The sequence below is a fragment of the Anopheles nili genome, chromosome 3, assembly GCF_943737925.1.
Source record: "Anopheles nili chromosome 3, idAnoNiliSN_F5_01, whole genome shotgun sequence".
Lineage (NCBI taxonomy): Eukaryota > Metazoa > Arthropoda > Insecta > Diptera > Culicidae > Anopheles > Anopheles nili.
Window position 1 is genome coordinate 878,721 of NC_071292.1, and position 14,842 is coordinate 893,562.

The following is a 14,842-nucleotide window of genomic DNA, read 5'->3' on the forward strand; positions in this document are numbered from 1 at the left end:
GACAGCGGCCCAGTAGTCGGAGAATTTTCCTTACCACATCACCCACACGCATGTGAGAAGAAAGAAAGACATAACACAAATAGCCACACGGATATTCAGCCCTTCACCCTAAGCCCTAGAGGTTTCTGTGCGGCGCTCGCTCTCTCTCTCGTATGACATCCTTTTATGGGTTTGCAATAAACAATTCGTTCGACGTTCGACGGCAATGTATATTTCACAAATCCGATCACAGCCGGGTCGCCCGAAGATACCCTGGGTTGATAGGCGACCAGGACATGCATGGAAAACTAATTTCAGTCACAACCTGAAAATCGGGGATGGTGGATATTTCCTTGCGTTCTGCGGTAGGAGGTGTTAAGTTGTAGTAAATGTTGATGTTTTACCCTGAGTGCCCATGCAACTAAAAATGGGCAGTATAAGATCGACAGAATCTACCCTAATGAGTCAGCAACCCATGGAATGAGAAGTCCAATGTCCTAAAGTTTGGTCAATTTATCAGCTAACGAACGCCATTAATATATATTTGCAATTCATTTACGCCAATCAACCATAAAAGAAGGGAAAGTTTCAAAAGAATCTACCTGAATCACCGGCGAGTAAATGTTAAATAAAGTATGCAAATCTATATCCATTCAGGAGCTAAACCAGTTCAATGTCAGCAAGAATATGATCTGGTCGTCTCGATTGGCACAACTTTTTCACCGGTTTGAACATTTGTGAAGGCGGTTGAGTAATAATTGCATTCATCGCCTAATCGCTGCGCTTCATCACTACGTTCCGCCTTCGACGAGCGACCAAGTGACACGAAAATCCATCTTCTCAATCCTCGCTGAATGTTATTGCTCGCTCTCTAACCCGCAACACGCGCATAAGTCGATCATTCGAGAAAAGGTTGTCGCCGTTGCATGTAATATGCCATACCTTACATTCTATTTTCCACCTTCATGGCTTTAAATAGGAGCTCAAACGGCGTCATCGCATCAGCATCGCTACATCAAAGTTGCGGTTGGTTAAAGCTCTCGCCCTCATTAGTATCGAGGTGGGATGCGATGTGGCATCATAAGCAGGGACATAAATTGTCCCATAGCGCACTGAACCAATACGGGTCCGATTCGGAAAGGGCTAACACGAAGAGTTCGAGGAATCGCTGCGTAGGCTACCATCGCCAGCAGCAATATCCATTTTTCTTCCCCAAAGATCACCTTCAAGTGAGGCAAAACGACTTATTAAAACACCTTCCTTCCGTCGCTTTGACCAACAAAATTTGACACAACCGCCGGATCGTAAATAACGCAAGCAGCGGGCCATAATAACGTCAACGCGGGTTTGCTAAGCGGATCCGATCGGGTTGCACCGTATGTAGCGGAAGAATTGGCCTCCGAGCGCTATCGGGGTTAGTATGGGCGACGATTTTGTTTGATTGCACTCCCTTAAGCCGGCCGCGCTGTAAACAAACAATTTGTCATTCGTCGGAGTGATGGGAAAGTTATCGTTATTTGCATTTGGCTGCCACCGTTTCGACGTTCAACAAGTTTGTCTTCGGGGACCCGTTTGTTTGGCGCCTCCACCTCACATAGGACCGCGTGTGTCTTGGGGTTTTGAATTGAAGAAAAAAACCCACTTTGATCTAACGTAGTATGTTTAGACTCAAAAGAGGGATTGATTAACATATGCCCAACGGTTCATGCTCAAACGAGGGTTCCCCAATTGCAATTAATCAAGGATTAGACGCTATAATCCAGGCACATTACTAGAGATCTCGTCCTGCGGCTACATCAGCATACGCAAACAACTCAACGCGATTGGGTTTCAGGAAGGCGTGCAAAAATCTACGACCAATGTTAGTTACTTCGTTAGTGTCAAAGTCAATCAATTCAACGGCATTGCGCGAGCATTAGTGTTTTTTTTTATTGTGTGAAAACCCCCAACCAGATCAACGACTGCGGACAAACGACCGTCTGGAATGCATAAACAAGCCTTGTGCTGTATCTTAGGGTGCATTAAATTCCCTTAAGGGATCTACGAACCCACGGGTTCATGGTCAGCTGTTGTGCAACTCCTTTCATTTCGCGCAGTAAGATCCGCGAAGCTTTTTTGTGTGCCATCGTTCCTGCAGGCAATGACTGATTGCCAGAGGGTGCCTAAGGGTGAATTACGCTCTGCTCCTCGTTCCGGGCCCATCTGCACCCGCGACGTGGGGCGTCAATAATGATTTCAATTAAAAATTCATTATTATTTGCGCCCGAGCCTTTCTCACCGGAGCGCGCGCACCGAGTTATTCGCGAGCTTCGGTGCGCGACTTCTTGTCATTTGCCGTAGCAGCTCATTAATATTTACTGTGTATGTTTTATCTTTTATTACAATCGCTTTGTCGCACCTCGCGGTCGAGCTGCCAACTCCGCGCCCTTGGGGATGGTTTGCTTTTAATGATTCGCTTCAAAGCGAACCGAGCCTTCGCGAACCGGCGTGGTTGGATGGCGTTCGTTCGCGAAATCCATTCCAAGAGCTTTCCGAGAACCGAGCAAAAGCCATCAAAGGCACAGCCATTTTCACCGGGATTGACGTCGCGAGCCGCGTTTCTCTACCACAGCAACCTGTGTGGGCGGCACGACTTCTCGGATCCCTTCGCAGGGTTTCCGTGGTGACGCGATGGCTGGCGTAAAACAATGGTGCCAGAATTTCAGGACGCGCCCCGCCGGCATCGATTATGTAAAAGAAGCGTCAATGAAGCGAATTCCAGTGAAATGGTTATCGGACGAAAAATAAAACGCAAGCCTTCGGCGTTTTAGTGTCTGCTTCGAGGATGCACGAAGCGCAAAAAAAAGCTGTCCTCGGGCGCGTCTTTCATCTGCAAAAGCAGCCAGCCAGCCAGCCTTTGCTTTGCCAGCAGATGAAGTAAGCTGCTTAAAAAATCGAATACTCAACAGGAAAATAAAAACACATTCCTCCACCGCCCGGCAGCCTTCGGTTTCGCATGCCTCTCCGCTAGAATGTTGCACATCGGGCGGGCCATCATACGGGATGGCTTTTGAAATCGAAAAATCGCGCCTCTGACCCTCGGACGGGACCGTGAGGGAGTGCACAGCGGAATTATTGTCATCATAATTAATATCTTTCGCACGAGAGCCCTGCTCTAATCAGCGTAACGGGCGAAAGGAAGAAAAATGACAGCGAACCAGCAAACGGGTGTGCTTAGAGACGGCTTGCTGCGACCGAATGGCTGTGGAAAACCGGTTGCCTCGGTAAACAGCATAATAACGCCAGGCCACCGACCGACGCAAGAGTCTCAGGAATGGCACTCAAACGGCGGTTGGGCTCATGCATCATGCATTAGGCGAAAACCGGGACGACGGTCGCGGATGTAGCTTTCCTGCATCATTAGCGACTTGCCGCAGGATTAGAATGGAAGGAATCTCTTCCGTCCTGCTGAGCGCATCCGACTGCTGCTGGGGCAGCTAATATTTCGAGCTGCCGTAAAAATTTGCAGCAAATCGAGCCAGACACCGGGTATGCGAGATCCGCGCAAACGATTTACATGCCACCGAAGCGAGATAATTGAATTTAATACGTTATTTACGTGGAATGCTAATAGAGCACGCAAGAGGATTAATGTGCGACTTGTTGCGCATGATCGACGTCTAGTTTTGTATCGTCTAGCGAGAAAAGAATCCCAACGGCAATTACTCAGTCCAGGACCTTCCTCGGAGGTCTTCGCTGGTTGATGTGATTAAAGTGACTCATGTGTAGACGACCTGCCCCTTCTCAGATCAGGCCCGATTCAGGTCGCATGTGGCTGGTAGGTACCGTTCATCAACACGCAACACCTCGCCGATGTACCGCGCATATTTTATTTATGAAGCTTTTGCGCGTCCTCGCGACTGTTGGTGAGGTGCCGCTTTTCACTGTATATATGCAAAATATCAGGGCCCTCGGTTAAACGACACCACATTGCGCCTTGCAAGAAGGGGTTTTCTCCAATCTTCGTACGGGCATCCGTCCCGGTATCTACCATCGTTCGTGACAAATGGACTTTCCGTTCCGTGTGAGCCTCGCATGGGGCATTTTGCAAAGCCATAAACTCTGCTCCGGGCCCTGCTTCAAATGACGATGAACCATAAATTACTAATCGACCACAATCCATTGACAACGAGGCGGGGGTTGAAGATTATAACTCTGCAGAGTTTGCTGCTTGCATGCGAGCATAACTAGCGGACGTTCAGGAGGATTCAGGACGACATCTTGCCGATGATTTCATCGATCACCGGTCTCGTGCCCACCAGGCTTGATAAGGAACACTCATAACGGGCTCTCGTCACGCGGAACCATAGGAACGATATATTCTCACAGCCTATCTCGCTAGCATAGGTCGCGTCAACGCGTTACGAAATAATATCAATTATTCAAATTTATTCCACAACGCACACGGTCACCTTACACCGGTGGGATCTGGCTTTGTTACTAGATCGAATAGTCTGCATACAATCAACACCTTACTGCCATCTCACAACGTCATGCTGCGGAGAGATAGGATTTGTTCCATCGGTCATCATAGTAATGGAACATCAAACATGCACGGATGGCTGCTTCCGAATTCAATCCCAAAACCAATCTGCATTATTTAAATAGGAGCATCCATTAATGAGCAACAGCTTCGGGTACAGTTACCATGGAGAAATGTGTTATAGAAATGCCACAGGCGGGTGCCACAGAATAGTGCACTTCAAGATCGCATCTCAGCAACCATTCGTCCCAAATGATAACTTCATTTTTTTGTAACCAATTTTGCTTCTTGTGGTATCGAGAGCGAACTCAACCTTTTCAAAGTATAGTCATGCCATCGTCACGTGACGTGAAACCAATCAAACAGGAAATGCCTGGAAGCTCCAAGGAATCGTCAGCGGGCCGCAGTGCGATGGTTTGCAATCCGGGCAAGAAAACTCGTAATCCGTACCTCAACTACCTGCGTGATTTCCGTTCAAAAAACTGCCACCTATCGGCAGTGGAAATCATCCAACGTGGTGCAGAACGATGGCGTCAAATGAGCGACGAAGAAAAGCTGCCGTATGTAAAGACGGCGTTCTACACCCCATTGTTACGGCGCATACGATGCCCTAATTGTGGAATGAATCTCAATCGAATGGTTAACCGACCTATGAAGCCCAGGAGCAACAGTCGTAACAAGATGGCAAAACAACACAGAGCGAGAAAGTAGGAGAAGCAGGATTCTATCAAATTGCATGTACCGTACGCCTCGTCAAACTTCGAAATTTACCCATTTATTGGAAGTTTGCGGTCACGAACGAATGCTCATCCAGGCTCATCGTTCGTTCGCATCACAAATTCAGCTGCAAACCATCGATACTAAAAAGAGCAAACTGAAGCTCACAAGCATGTTAGGGATAAACGTTTGATACACTTGTAGTATTGTGAAAATATACTCTCCAATTCGGTTAACGTTTGGATTATCATCACTGTATCGGGGGAGTTCTACATGTTCAACCTGTGCTACGATTCGGTGTCCCTTCAGCAACATTACAATACGTCGACCTCGCCCGCAGGAGAGAGAGTTCGGGCATGTTGTTAGTTGGGTGAATTTTCGACCAGAAAAGGCTACAGCCCTTACGTGAATGGGGCAGGTTGTTTGTGGTTCATTCTCAACACAAAACAGAGCCCTTATTGTAGTGTGTTTTCAGCCGGGGGAACCGCTTCCGCCTAGCTGCAGTGCTCAGCAACCTGAAGAACACTATTCACGACGAGCGTGGCAGATCCTTCCAGAGACGGTGCAGTGGTTTTTATCACGAAGCCATTCCCCAAAATACGTTTCCCGTGGACGACCGGCGCCGGAGCAGTGTACCGGCATTCAAGTGGACTCACCACGAGCAAACAGATGATAAAACCGAAGACGGTATACAATTTTCTTTTTAATAAATATTTCATGAATGGTTTCCGTTGTTTACGTCCGTGGGTCGGTCGGTCGTGGGGGGTGGGTGCAGAAATGGACGAGGTATCCAATTCCATTGACCTCCGACAAGCATCCCCAGCATCCGAAGGAGAATCGTTGGTTTCCAGTTTTGTAAGATTACGTCAAAATTCCTTATCCTAGGGCAACCCAGCGAAAGGTCCACGATCGGGTCCCGTGTCGAGCAGCGAATGGTATCGCGCAGAGCAACTCCTACATCGTTGCATCTTCGCTTTCACATGGGGAGGCTGTGGGAGGCGAAAAAACGCGTCGCTTTCCACCATGCGGACCTGGAACCAAGCCGTAAATGAAGCACACATGGTACACATACGCCCGGAACACTCTCCGGGACCGGTGGAGTCAAGGGTCTCATCTTTATTTCATGCAATGATTTCTTTATATCCCCTGCAAGGACCGCGCAAGGGGCCGTCGCCCTTGAGCTGAGAAGCGCGCTGGAGCTGTACAAATTCACCAATTTCAGCCCCAACAAAGACAGCCACGTCCAGAGACTATTCGCCATTCGGTCTGCGATGTAGAATGAGAATGGAAATAGCGCGTACTTGCGCCATAAAATACCTGTAACTGCCCAGCGAGGGAGCGCTGCCCCACAAAAAGGGAAGGATTCTTCGACACGGGAGAGAGCATCTCTGCCCAACTGATGAAAACGTGGCACGTGGAAACAAGATGTGGCTATCCCGAAAAAAACGACAACACAAAATGATGAGAAAGCCTTCGCAGCACGACCACGGACTGGCCGTACCGTCTTCAGGTGTTGTCGATAAATTTTACATGCACCCGAGCGTTCGGTTATCCATAATTTACAATCAAATTAGACCTTCTCCGGCGGCTCGCTTCAACGGACGTCCCGGGAGTGCAAGGCTTTGGCTCGATTTTCCGTCTTATGACGAAGCAAACGCAGGCAGGAAAGTACGCGATTGCGAAATTACGAACCATGCTCGCACGTCCGTCGACACCAACCCGCCGGCCTGGCATCCGGGAGTTTCGGATTTAAATTTCCATTACCTTCAGATGGTCGAACACCCGAAAGTCCGTAGCCCCGCGATGGTGGAGTATTCTGTGCCAAAAATACACTATCCCAATCCTCCAACCTTCGTGTCCCGGCTCCTGGAATGCGACAGATACCATGGTGCACACACACAGCCAACGCACGTATTCACATGCGCCAGTAATGCAACATTATAACGCTCACTTAGTGAGGACGCCCGCTGGGTCCAAGGAAGCCGTTCCGAAATGCCGTCTTGGCGACGAGTGGCATGTTAGTTGATTGAATTTCTTTTTAATTAAGTTTTCTGAACTTCACAACCATGCCATTAATACCGGTTCGGATCGCTCTCGTTAGCTGTTGACACCACGGCTGGTCTCCTTCTCCAGCTTCTACCATTCACCAGACCGGCAAATGGCGGTGCAAACTTTTTAGATTAAAAAGCAAGCGCTCTCAAAACCTGTGGTGTGTCATTTTATTATAATTTTTTCGATAATTCTACCAAACGTCTGATTTTTATTGGCTCAGGGCAACGTTTAACGGAAGGGATTAGGAGGGTAACGGACAAACGGGATAGGGAAGATATTATTCACTGAGACACTTGCCGAATTTCAAGGTTTCCTCCTTTGAGATACACCCGAGAACCACAACTATTTGTGTCGATGAGCTAATCTCGTGGGTAAAAAAGTCACCATCGAGCTAAGAAGTATCCTAGCTGCTCATTAATTCTTGAAAATGACTTCCAGACGGCGGACATTTCTCTTTCATTCGGCGCCAAAAATCGGTGTTGGCAAGAAACAACCCTAAGCTAACAGACTGGCCCGGCGCTGAACGCACGTTCATTAATCGCCCCGGTTGGAAGTGGGAATATTCGAGGTCTACGAAGAGAAACCTGCGCGGCAAAGGACCCTGCGGAAAATGGTCTACATAGGATTTATGCCTAACATTACGCCCGCATAGTTCTAAAACGCCAGGAAACGAATTAGCATAGGAAACTCAAAAACTCCCACAGCTAAGCCGGCAAAATCGTAAAACTTATCGGTAGTTGCAGAAGTGTTTGGGCGAGAAATAATCAATCGATGGACATGTAGTTAACGCTGCGAATAGATGCAGCTAGCGTATTAAACTAGTAAATGATGACTTACCACTTGTTTAGCCGGATCGGTTCTATCACTGCGGCCAGCGGGTGGTCTATACTGCTGATCACTGGAGCTGGCAGGTGCAAGCCTTGCGATGCTGCTGCTACTGCTGTACCGATTGTTACCACTCTTGCGAGGATATTTCGGCATAGCGTACGCTGTCTGGATTTGCTTGCTGTAGTCCGTATCGCCATCAGACCGGCCGTCACTCGTACCGCTCCCACTCGATTCGTCTGAATCGGCGAAGGATAGCAAGCTCCGTGGAGTGGTCGTGGTCGTCGTAGTCGTGGTACTGGTCGTCGGAGCCCTTGTGCTCGTAGACACTGAGCCGCCAGACGGAGCATCGTTTTGTACGCTCCCATCGGATTCATCGTCGTAGAGATAATCGAGGTCACCACTGTCGTTGGGGGGAGTTTTCGATTTTGAAACGCTTTTCGCGCCTTCGGATGAACTTCGATGGTTCTTCTGGGTTCCAAGCACGAGGGCCTTCGTTTGGGGGCTTCTCGGCTGATGTTCCTTGTAGAGTGGGGATTTCTTTTTATAGTTGTTCAACAACTCCTCGAAGTAGTATTTGCTCTGAGGATTTACGGACTTTTGCGTCGCTTTCAGGACGCGTCCTCCGACGGACGGGCCCCTGCTATTGGATCCCGTTTCTGTGAGCGAATTCGATGCCACCGAGTGGAAGGAGGATGCCGAACGTTTCCTGTTTAGTATCACTTGACGATCTTGTGCTTCACGCGCTTCACTGAAAAGACATTAACGAGGCAAAACCGATCGAAATTATGATTAATTGACAACAACAATAAGTTCCACAACTGCCCTTCCGCCTTGTGGTCTGTTGCCACGAAGAAGAGATGAAAAATTATTTATAATCAGCTATAATTACGCTCCACACGACATACCCGAAGCGACAGAAATTGCCCCATTTGGAAGAAATTCGTAGTAGCGCGTACGCTGCGAGTTTCATCGCTCCATTCAAAACATGTTCCGCATGCAACCCATCCAAACTACACTCGAAAGCCTCAAAGTACCTCCGAGTCAACGCGGCTGTTGCGTGGAGCGTGGGGGATTTGTTTACGTTAATGGAATTTTTGTGATCATTTATTTTTTGAACGATCACCAAAAAAACCATTCCCTCGCGTTCGTTCGATTCTCCACCCGGGTTCACCCTTTTCCTCTTGAGCGGAAGAATTTCGAAATGGTTTACATTGTCTGGCGCTTTGGAATGCAAACAATCGGCAGTTCCGCTACTGCCGACGGCCTTATTTTATAATGCACCATTTTCCCTCGTCCAGCTCTGGCTGATTTATCGTTCTCTTCCTCTGCGTCAATTTCTCAAGCACATCGATAGTTTCTTGTTCGATACCCTAAAATTCGATTCAAACGGAATTGCTTTGATGCAGATGCAGCGGGAGAAATGGGATGCATTGTAAGATTAATAAATTATAAACCTGTAGCTCATAATGAATTGATTAATTAAAAACTACACTTGAAAGGTGTGATTGAAACCAAATACAAGGCCCATCGTGAACAAGCCTTAAACAGTCGTATCTCTCCAGAGCGATTTGCAAACAGAAGTGCATTTGCGAGCCAATTAATGACCAATCGGTCTTCTATTGACGAGCTAGACATCAATGGGAAAGTTGCATCACGGAATTAGTCCTGCCAAACCGTTCACACAAAAAGGCACCTACAGTTTACCAAAAGTTAGGTCCTTCTCGCACACAGCTGCGAAGCCTCAGACAACAAGTTGAGTACAAATCCATGTTTACGCAGCGTGGTTGGAAAATGGAATGCTGCACCGAATGCTTGGGGAAATAAACGCACGATCATTTCAAACATAGCGGCTAATGCAAGTACAGTTTTGACCCTGGAAAATGCACATTTAAAGGCAGAGGAAAATCGCTTTAGCGTTTTTATATTGCAAACCAAACGTGAGAAGTATCTTCGACACCTAGCTCACTCGGCACCGCAGAATGCACTCAATTTTGCCATACGGCTTGGATTGAATGCGTCGTTTTTTCTAGCAGCCCTCAGGACTCTCCGTATAGTGCACTGTTCATCTTGTGTTACTATTTACGCTACCAGAACGGCCTAATTAATGCTCATTTTGCTCGCTTTGATCTTGCGCGCCGAGCAAATGCATCCATCATCCTGACCGATGCCAAAAATGCAATCAGTGGCGATGTTCTTTTCCCTGCTGATAGAACAGATTACCGACAATGATTTATAACCAATGGAAAGACAGAGAAGAAAGCAAACATGTCAAAAATTCGAAAAATGATTTTCAAAGTGCCGCCTTTCGAAGGTGCTTGCACACTTGAGGCAAAAATGCACAACAGCAGTTGATAATAAGCGAATAATAAATAGTACATGCCAAACATACCGGACCAAGCATGTCATAAAGCATGTAGAAATTATGATACTGAAGCAGGCGATCATAAATGTTTATCTTCCAATTTCTCAACGAGCCAATTAATTTACATAGAAACGTTTCATTGCTCGCGCAACATCGATAGCTCAGCAATACGTGGACGAATGGCGAGAATGTAATTAAAATGCCCGGGAAATACAATATCTTGCCCCGGTGCAGACATTGGCGCGTTAAAAATAATAGAGCAGAGATAAAATCAGCACTAAAAAGTTAATCTTTCATCGGTCCATTCATCAGTACTTCACCAAACCACGTCACGCCATTCGCACCGGTTTTCAAGTGCCCGCGTGGTATCGTTTTACTTGTTTATTTCCTCCCGACGCCCATTGCAGTTTTTCGTAATTTGCTTAATGGGAAAGCGACAGAAAATGTGTCAGCGGACTAATAAAATGCCTCTGTCCGGACCAACCCGCGTCCAGTTGCGATGGTAATGTAATCGGCGACGAACGGACGAACTTCCCGGGAAGCTGTCTAGCGATGATGTCGTTTTGTAAATCTGCATGTTTAAACAGTATACGCATAATCCGCCTACAGTTCGGAGGAAAATCCCACCGCGACCGGATGAAAAAACCGGGAATTAAATCGTCTGGAGGAAGCAGAGGACAACCGCCGTATACTAATGTAGACGACACAAGCTCTGACAAAATTACAGCAACGTCTGCTCGAGGAAGTCAGGGACATATAAAATTAGAACGAAACCACACACAACCGAGACGCCGTCTCGAACAAAAGACCGATACCCGTGAGCCAAAAACAAAAAATAATAGAATAGTCAATTGGGAAATTTGAGACGGTATCTTCAAATATCAAATTACAATCGCTAAGCAAACGAAGCGACAGACGAACAAAAAGTGGTGATAAAAAAATATGGATCAAAAACCAGATAGCTCTCGATGGACTAAAATGGCGGCTGCGGCTGGCTGGTGCTATGGTGGTCGGAGATTTTGCTACGTTCGGGCCTTTTAAAGCACAGTAAATCCAATCCATTTCATTCTATTCCATTCGACGTACCAATCCATTGTCTGGTAGTCTGGATTTATCTGTAGCATCCGAGCCGTCGAAGCGCTCTTCTTATGTTTCGCTGCCAAAGAATGATAGAAAAAATACGAATCCCCCAATTCATGCCCGTGAATCCCATTCATCCGCGCATACAAAACTAGACGATCCATAATAAAAGTAGATAATCCATTCTGCCACAATGCAGATGGTGCCGCTCTTCTGCTGGATTCGGAAGAAACGTTTCAGTGGGAGGACCATTAATATCTCACTGCCCCAGAATTGCCGTTTGTCTTCAAACAAACCGAGCACTTTAGCGTTACTACTATTTGCGAGCAGCCACGTAAGCACGCAAACGAACAACGATAGGAGAAACGCTATTCTAATGTATGGTAATTTTTATCGAAATCGTTCTGCAACGACCACGATCCGTTCACAACGGCGGGTCACCACTGCACATCGTGGAGACCGACAAAAACACGAGCAAAGATTATGAACACGCTGTGCTCCAAATATGGGGCAGCATTATCCCCAAAACTCCCCGAGGGGCCATCGTCAATCAATCAGAGCTAATTGTACCGTGGCCTACATTTGTAGAATGGCGACAGAGGGCCAAGGCGAGCGTTGAGCAGAAATTACGAGCGAAACAAACTGTTGGCTCGTGTTTAACACCCTGCAAATAGCTATGATTCATTCGATTACCAACGATTTTGGCAATTTTAGCATACCCCTAGGCGACTTATTGGGTAGGTGAGCGATCGATTTTGTGTGGTTCCTTGCCGTACCGTTCGAAATGCTCATTAAATCCAGGTCAAGACGATGTCGTTTAAATGATCCCTTGCGTGGCGCGAAAGCTTCAGCCTACGGTGACTGATTTCTTCAGAGCGATTGGCACATTCGGTACGGTAATTTGGCGAGTCAGGTCGGAATCACTGATTCCACTTGCCCAGTGGCAAATGCAAATGGCTAATTTCACGCTCAAACCTTCACGCACCTAACGGATATCCCCTTGTGGTTGTCGAAGGCGACCACTAATGACCATTAAACCGATTCTTTACACTCGGATTCCGTGCTCCCAGTGTCTTTAGCGTTTCTCACGCCAATCCAATCGACTTCAACCTGCGGCATCTGCAAACATCCACCGCGCAGGGAACGAACGTGTACGTTGTAGCTGACGTCTAATGGGAGTGTACATTGAAATGCAAAAGTTCCACCGTGTCGATGCTATCTGACTGCAGCATCCGTTAAATTAGCCAGATTTACCACGCCACACATCGCTGGAAACTGGTCCGGCGTGAAGAATGTACTAAGAAAGCAGAGCATTCGAAGCATGTACGATCGCAATCGCTCGATACCAATCTCAGGAGTGATGCCCTTCGGCAGCAGTGGCAGTAACTAGCAGCTCTCGTCGCAAAATCAAGAGGCCGCAATTTGTTAAACACTTTTTGTGCTTTATCTAGCCATCGCTATCTGCTGGAGCGAATACGTCTCTTCACCGAGCGTGGTTGTATCCGAAGCAGAGATACGCCACGCATTACAGGAGCTCACCACTGAGATTAATCTCAATCTTATCTGAGTGTCTAATTTTTTAATAAAGCAATGAACTAATTTTAAGTACATTACTCACGCTGCACTATTTGTTTTTTGCTTGAGCCGTGAGCCGAGAGTTTGGCTCAGTAGACAGCAAGAATCTGTACCAGGACTGCCGGCATTTCTTTGTGCCATTCGAAACCTACCCCTTACGGTCGAGAGTCGGTTCCTGTTTACAGCAAAACGGTCATGCTTTTAAGCGGACATGCGGTAGCCAGTACCGCGTGTCTGTATCGCAAGCTACCCTCTTTCCGCAGAGATGGACCACACCGCCTGGACCAGCCTAGGGAACCTGTAACGGGCGCATTAAACCGGGCTATTAATATTAATTACGGCCTCATACACATAGCGCACTGCGCGCTCTGGAATGTCGCGATGCGCTCCGTTTTTGTTACATTTTTACGTTGCCGGGAGTTTTGTTTTTTTTTGTCTCCGTAAGAAGGTGCGGCGTACATATGTGAATGAATGGACGAATGTGCGCCAGTTTTGAAACTTTTTCTTTCTATCTAGATCGAGCCACACTTCCCTGACTCTCGCAGGATGATTTCATATCGCAGCCTAAGAAGCCACAGAGATAAGAGTGTAATTAATCCAATTTACTCGCATTCTCGTTCGCAGTCGGCTTTTAGGTTAGCCATTTTCTCACGAGGGATGGTAGCAATCACTTATTATCACCGTACGGTTGTGCGCGCGCGGAGATAGTAGTGCTTTTTGATATTTACTCAACATTCCGCTTGCGACCGCAATGTTGTGTGAACGGTACCGGAAATGAACCTGCAGGCTGCGTGGCTCTCTATTACACTTTCAACTCGCTCGTGGAACACGGATAAAAATTACGATGAAGCTCCTCGTTTCGACATCCAGCAGTGAAAAAACGGCATATCTTTCAACGTGGTACTCTCTTTCGCCGAGTTTAATTCAAATTAATTGCCTTCACTATGCGCCCGGCCAAAGAAGCAAAAATATGTCTTATAATGAATTATTGCTGTCGATGAACCGAAGTTCAAGTGGCGCACTAAATCACACGGCCGATGGGAACATGGTGAGATGCTTGTACATAACGTGTGTGTGTGCCTGTGTATGAACCGTTGTTACTTCGGTTCTTGGCGCAAAACCAACCAAGAAGAAGCTCATCTCGAACAAAAACGAAATTAATTGATCGTTAACGCGAGAGAACAAAAAAGAATGGCCGGTTCTTAAATTGTTCTGTCATATCCTCAGGATTCTCGCACGCCGGCTTATGATGTTAGCTTCGTTGTAATGGCTAAAAATACCTCATGAAACAATGAATCAAGCGCCAAGACTAAAACGCCTGGCAGTTCACAGTTGCTAGAGTTTAGCCCATCAAGTCCAAGTCGACAGGTTGATCCTAATGTCGCATTTCATTCACAAAATACGCCTTTTAACACCACCCGACAAGTATTTTCCAAATGTGCTAATGCGTTAAACTAAACGACCCGTTTCTTTCAACCTCTAAAAAGAGTTTCCAAAGAAAGAAACGCATTACCAGTGTTTGGTCTTGTGAAAAATTTGGTTGATTCTCGTTTATCCCTACGTAGGTCAACGAATAGTCGCTTGAATTGCGGGATATATTTTTTGACGCCTAAATAATTTGGGAATCGTGAAAAAAAATTCAACAGAACAAGAAAACGCAACATCGGCCTACCAGTCTGACAAGGATGAGTTGCAAAACCACAAGACAGGCAAGATAACTCGTTTTA

The 14,842-nt window shown here is 46.8% G+C and overlaps 1 protein-coding gene across 1 annotated transcript in view; it reads right to left on the reverse strand.

The window, feature by feature from the left end:
• LOC128727687 (uncharacterized) overlaps nucleotides 1-14,842 on the reverse strand; it is a 35,038-nt gene that overhangs the window by 16,320 nt on the left and 3,876 nt on the right. Inside the window, exon 2 of the mRNA XM_053821626.1 lies at nucleotides 8,108-8,846. Within this exon, the coding sequence (XP_053677601.1) occupies nucleotides 8,108-8,846 (739 nt within the window). The remainder of the gene's footprint in view (nucleotides 1-8,107; nucleotides 8,847-14,842) is intronic.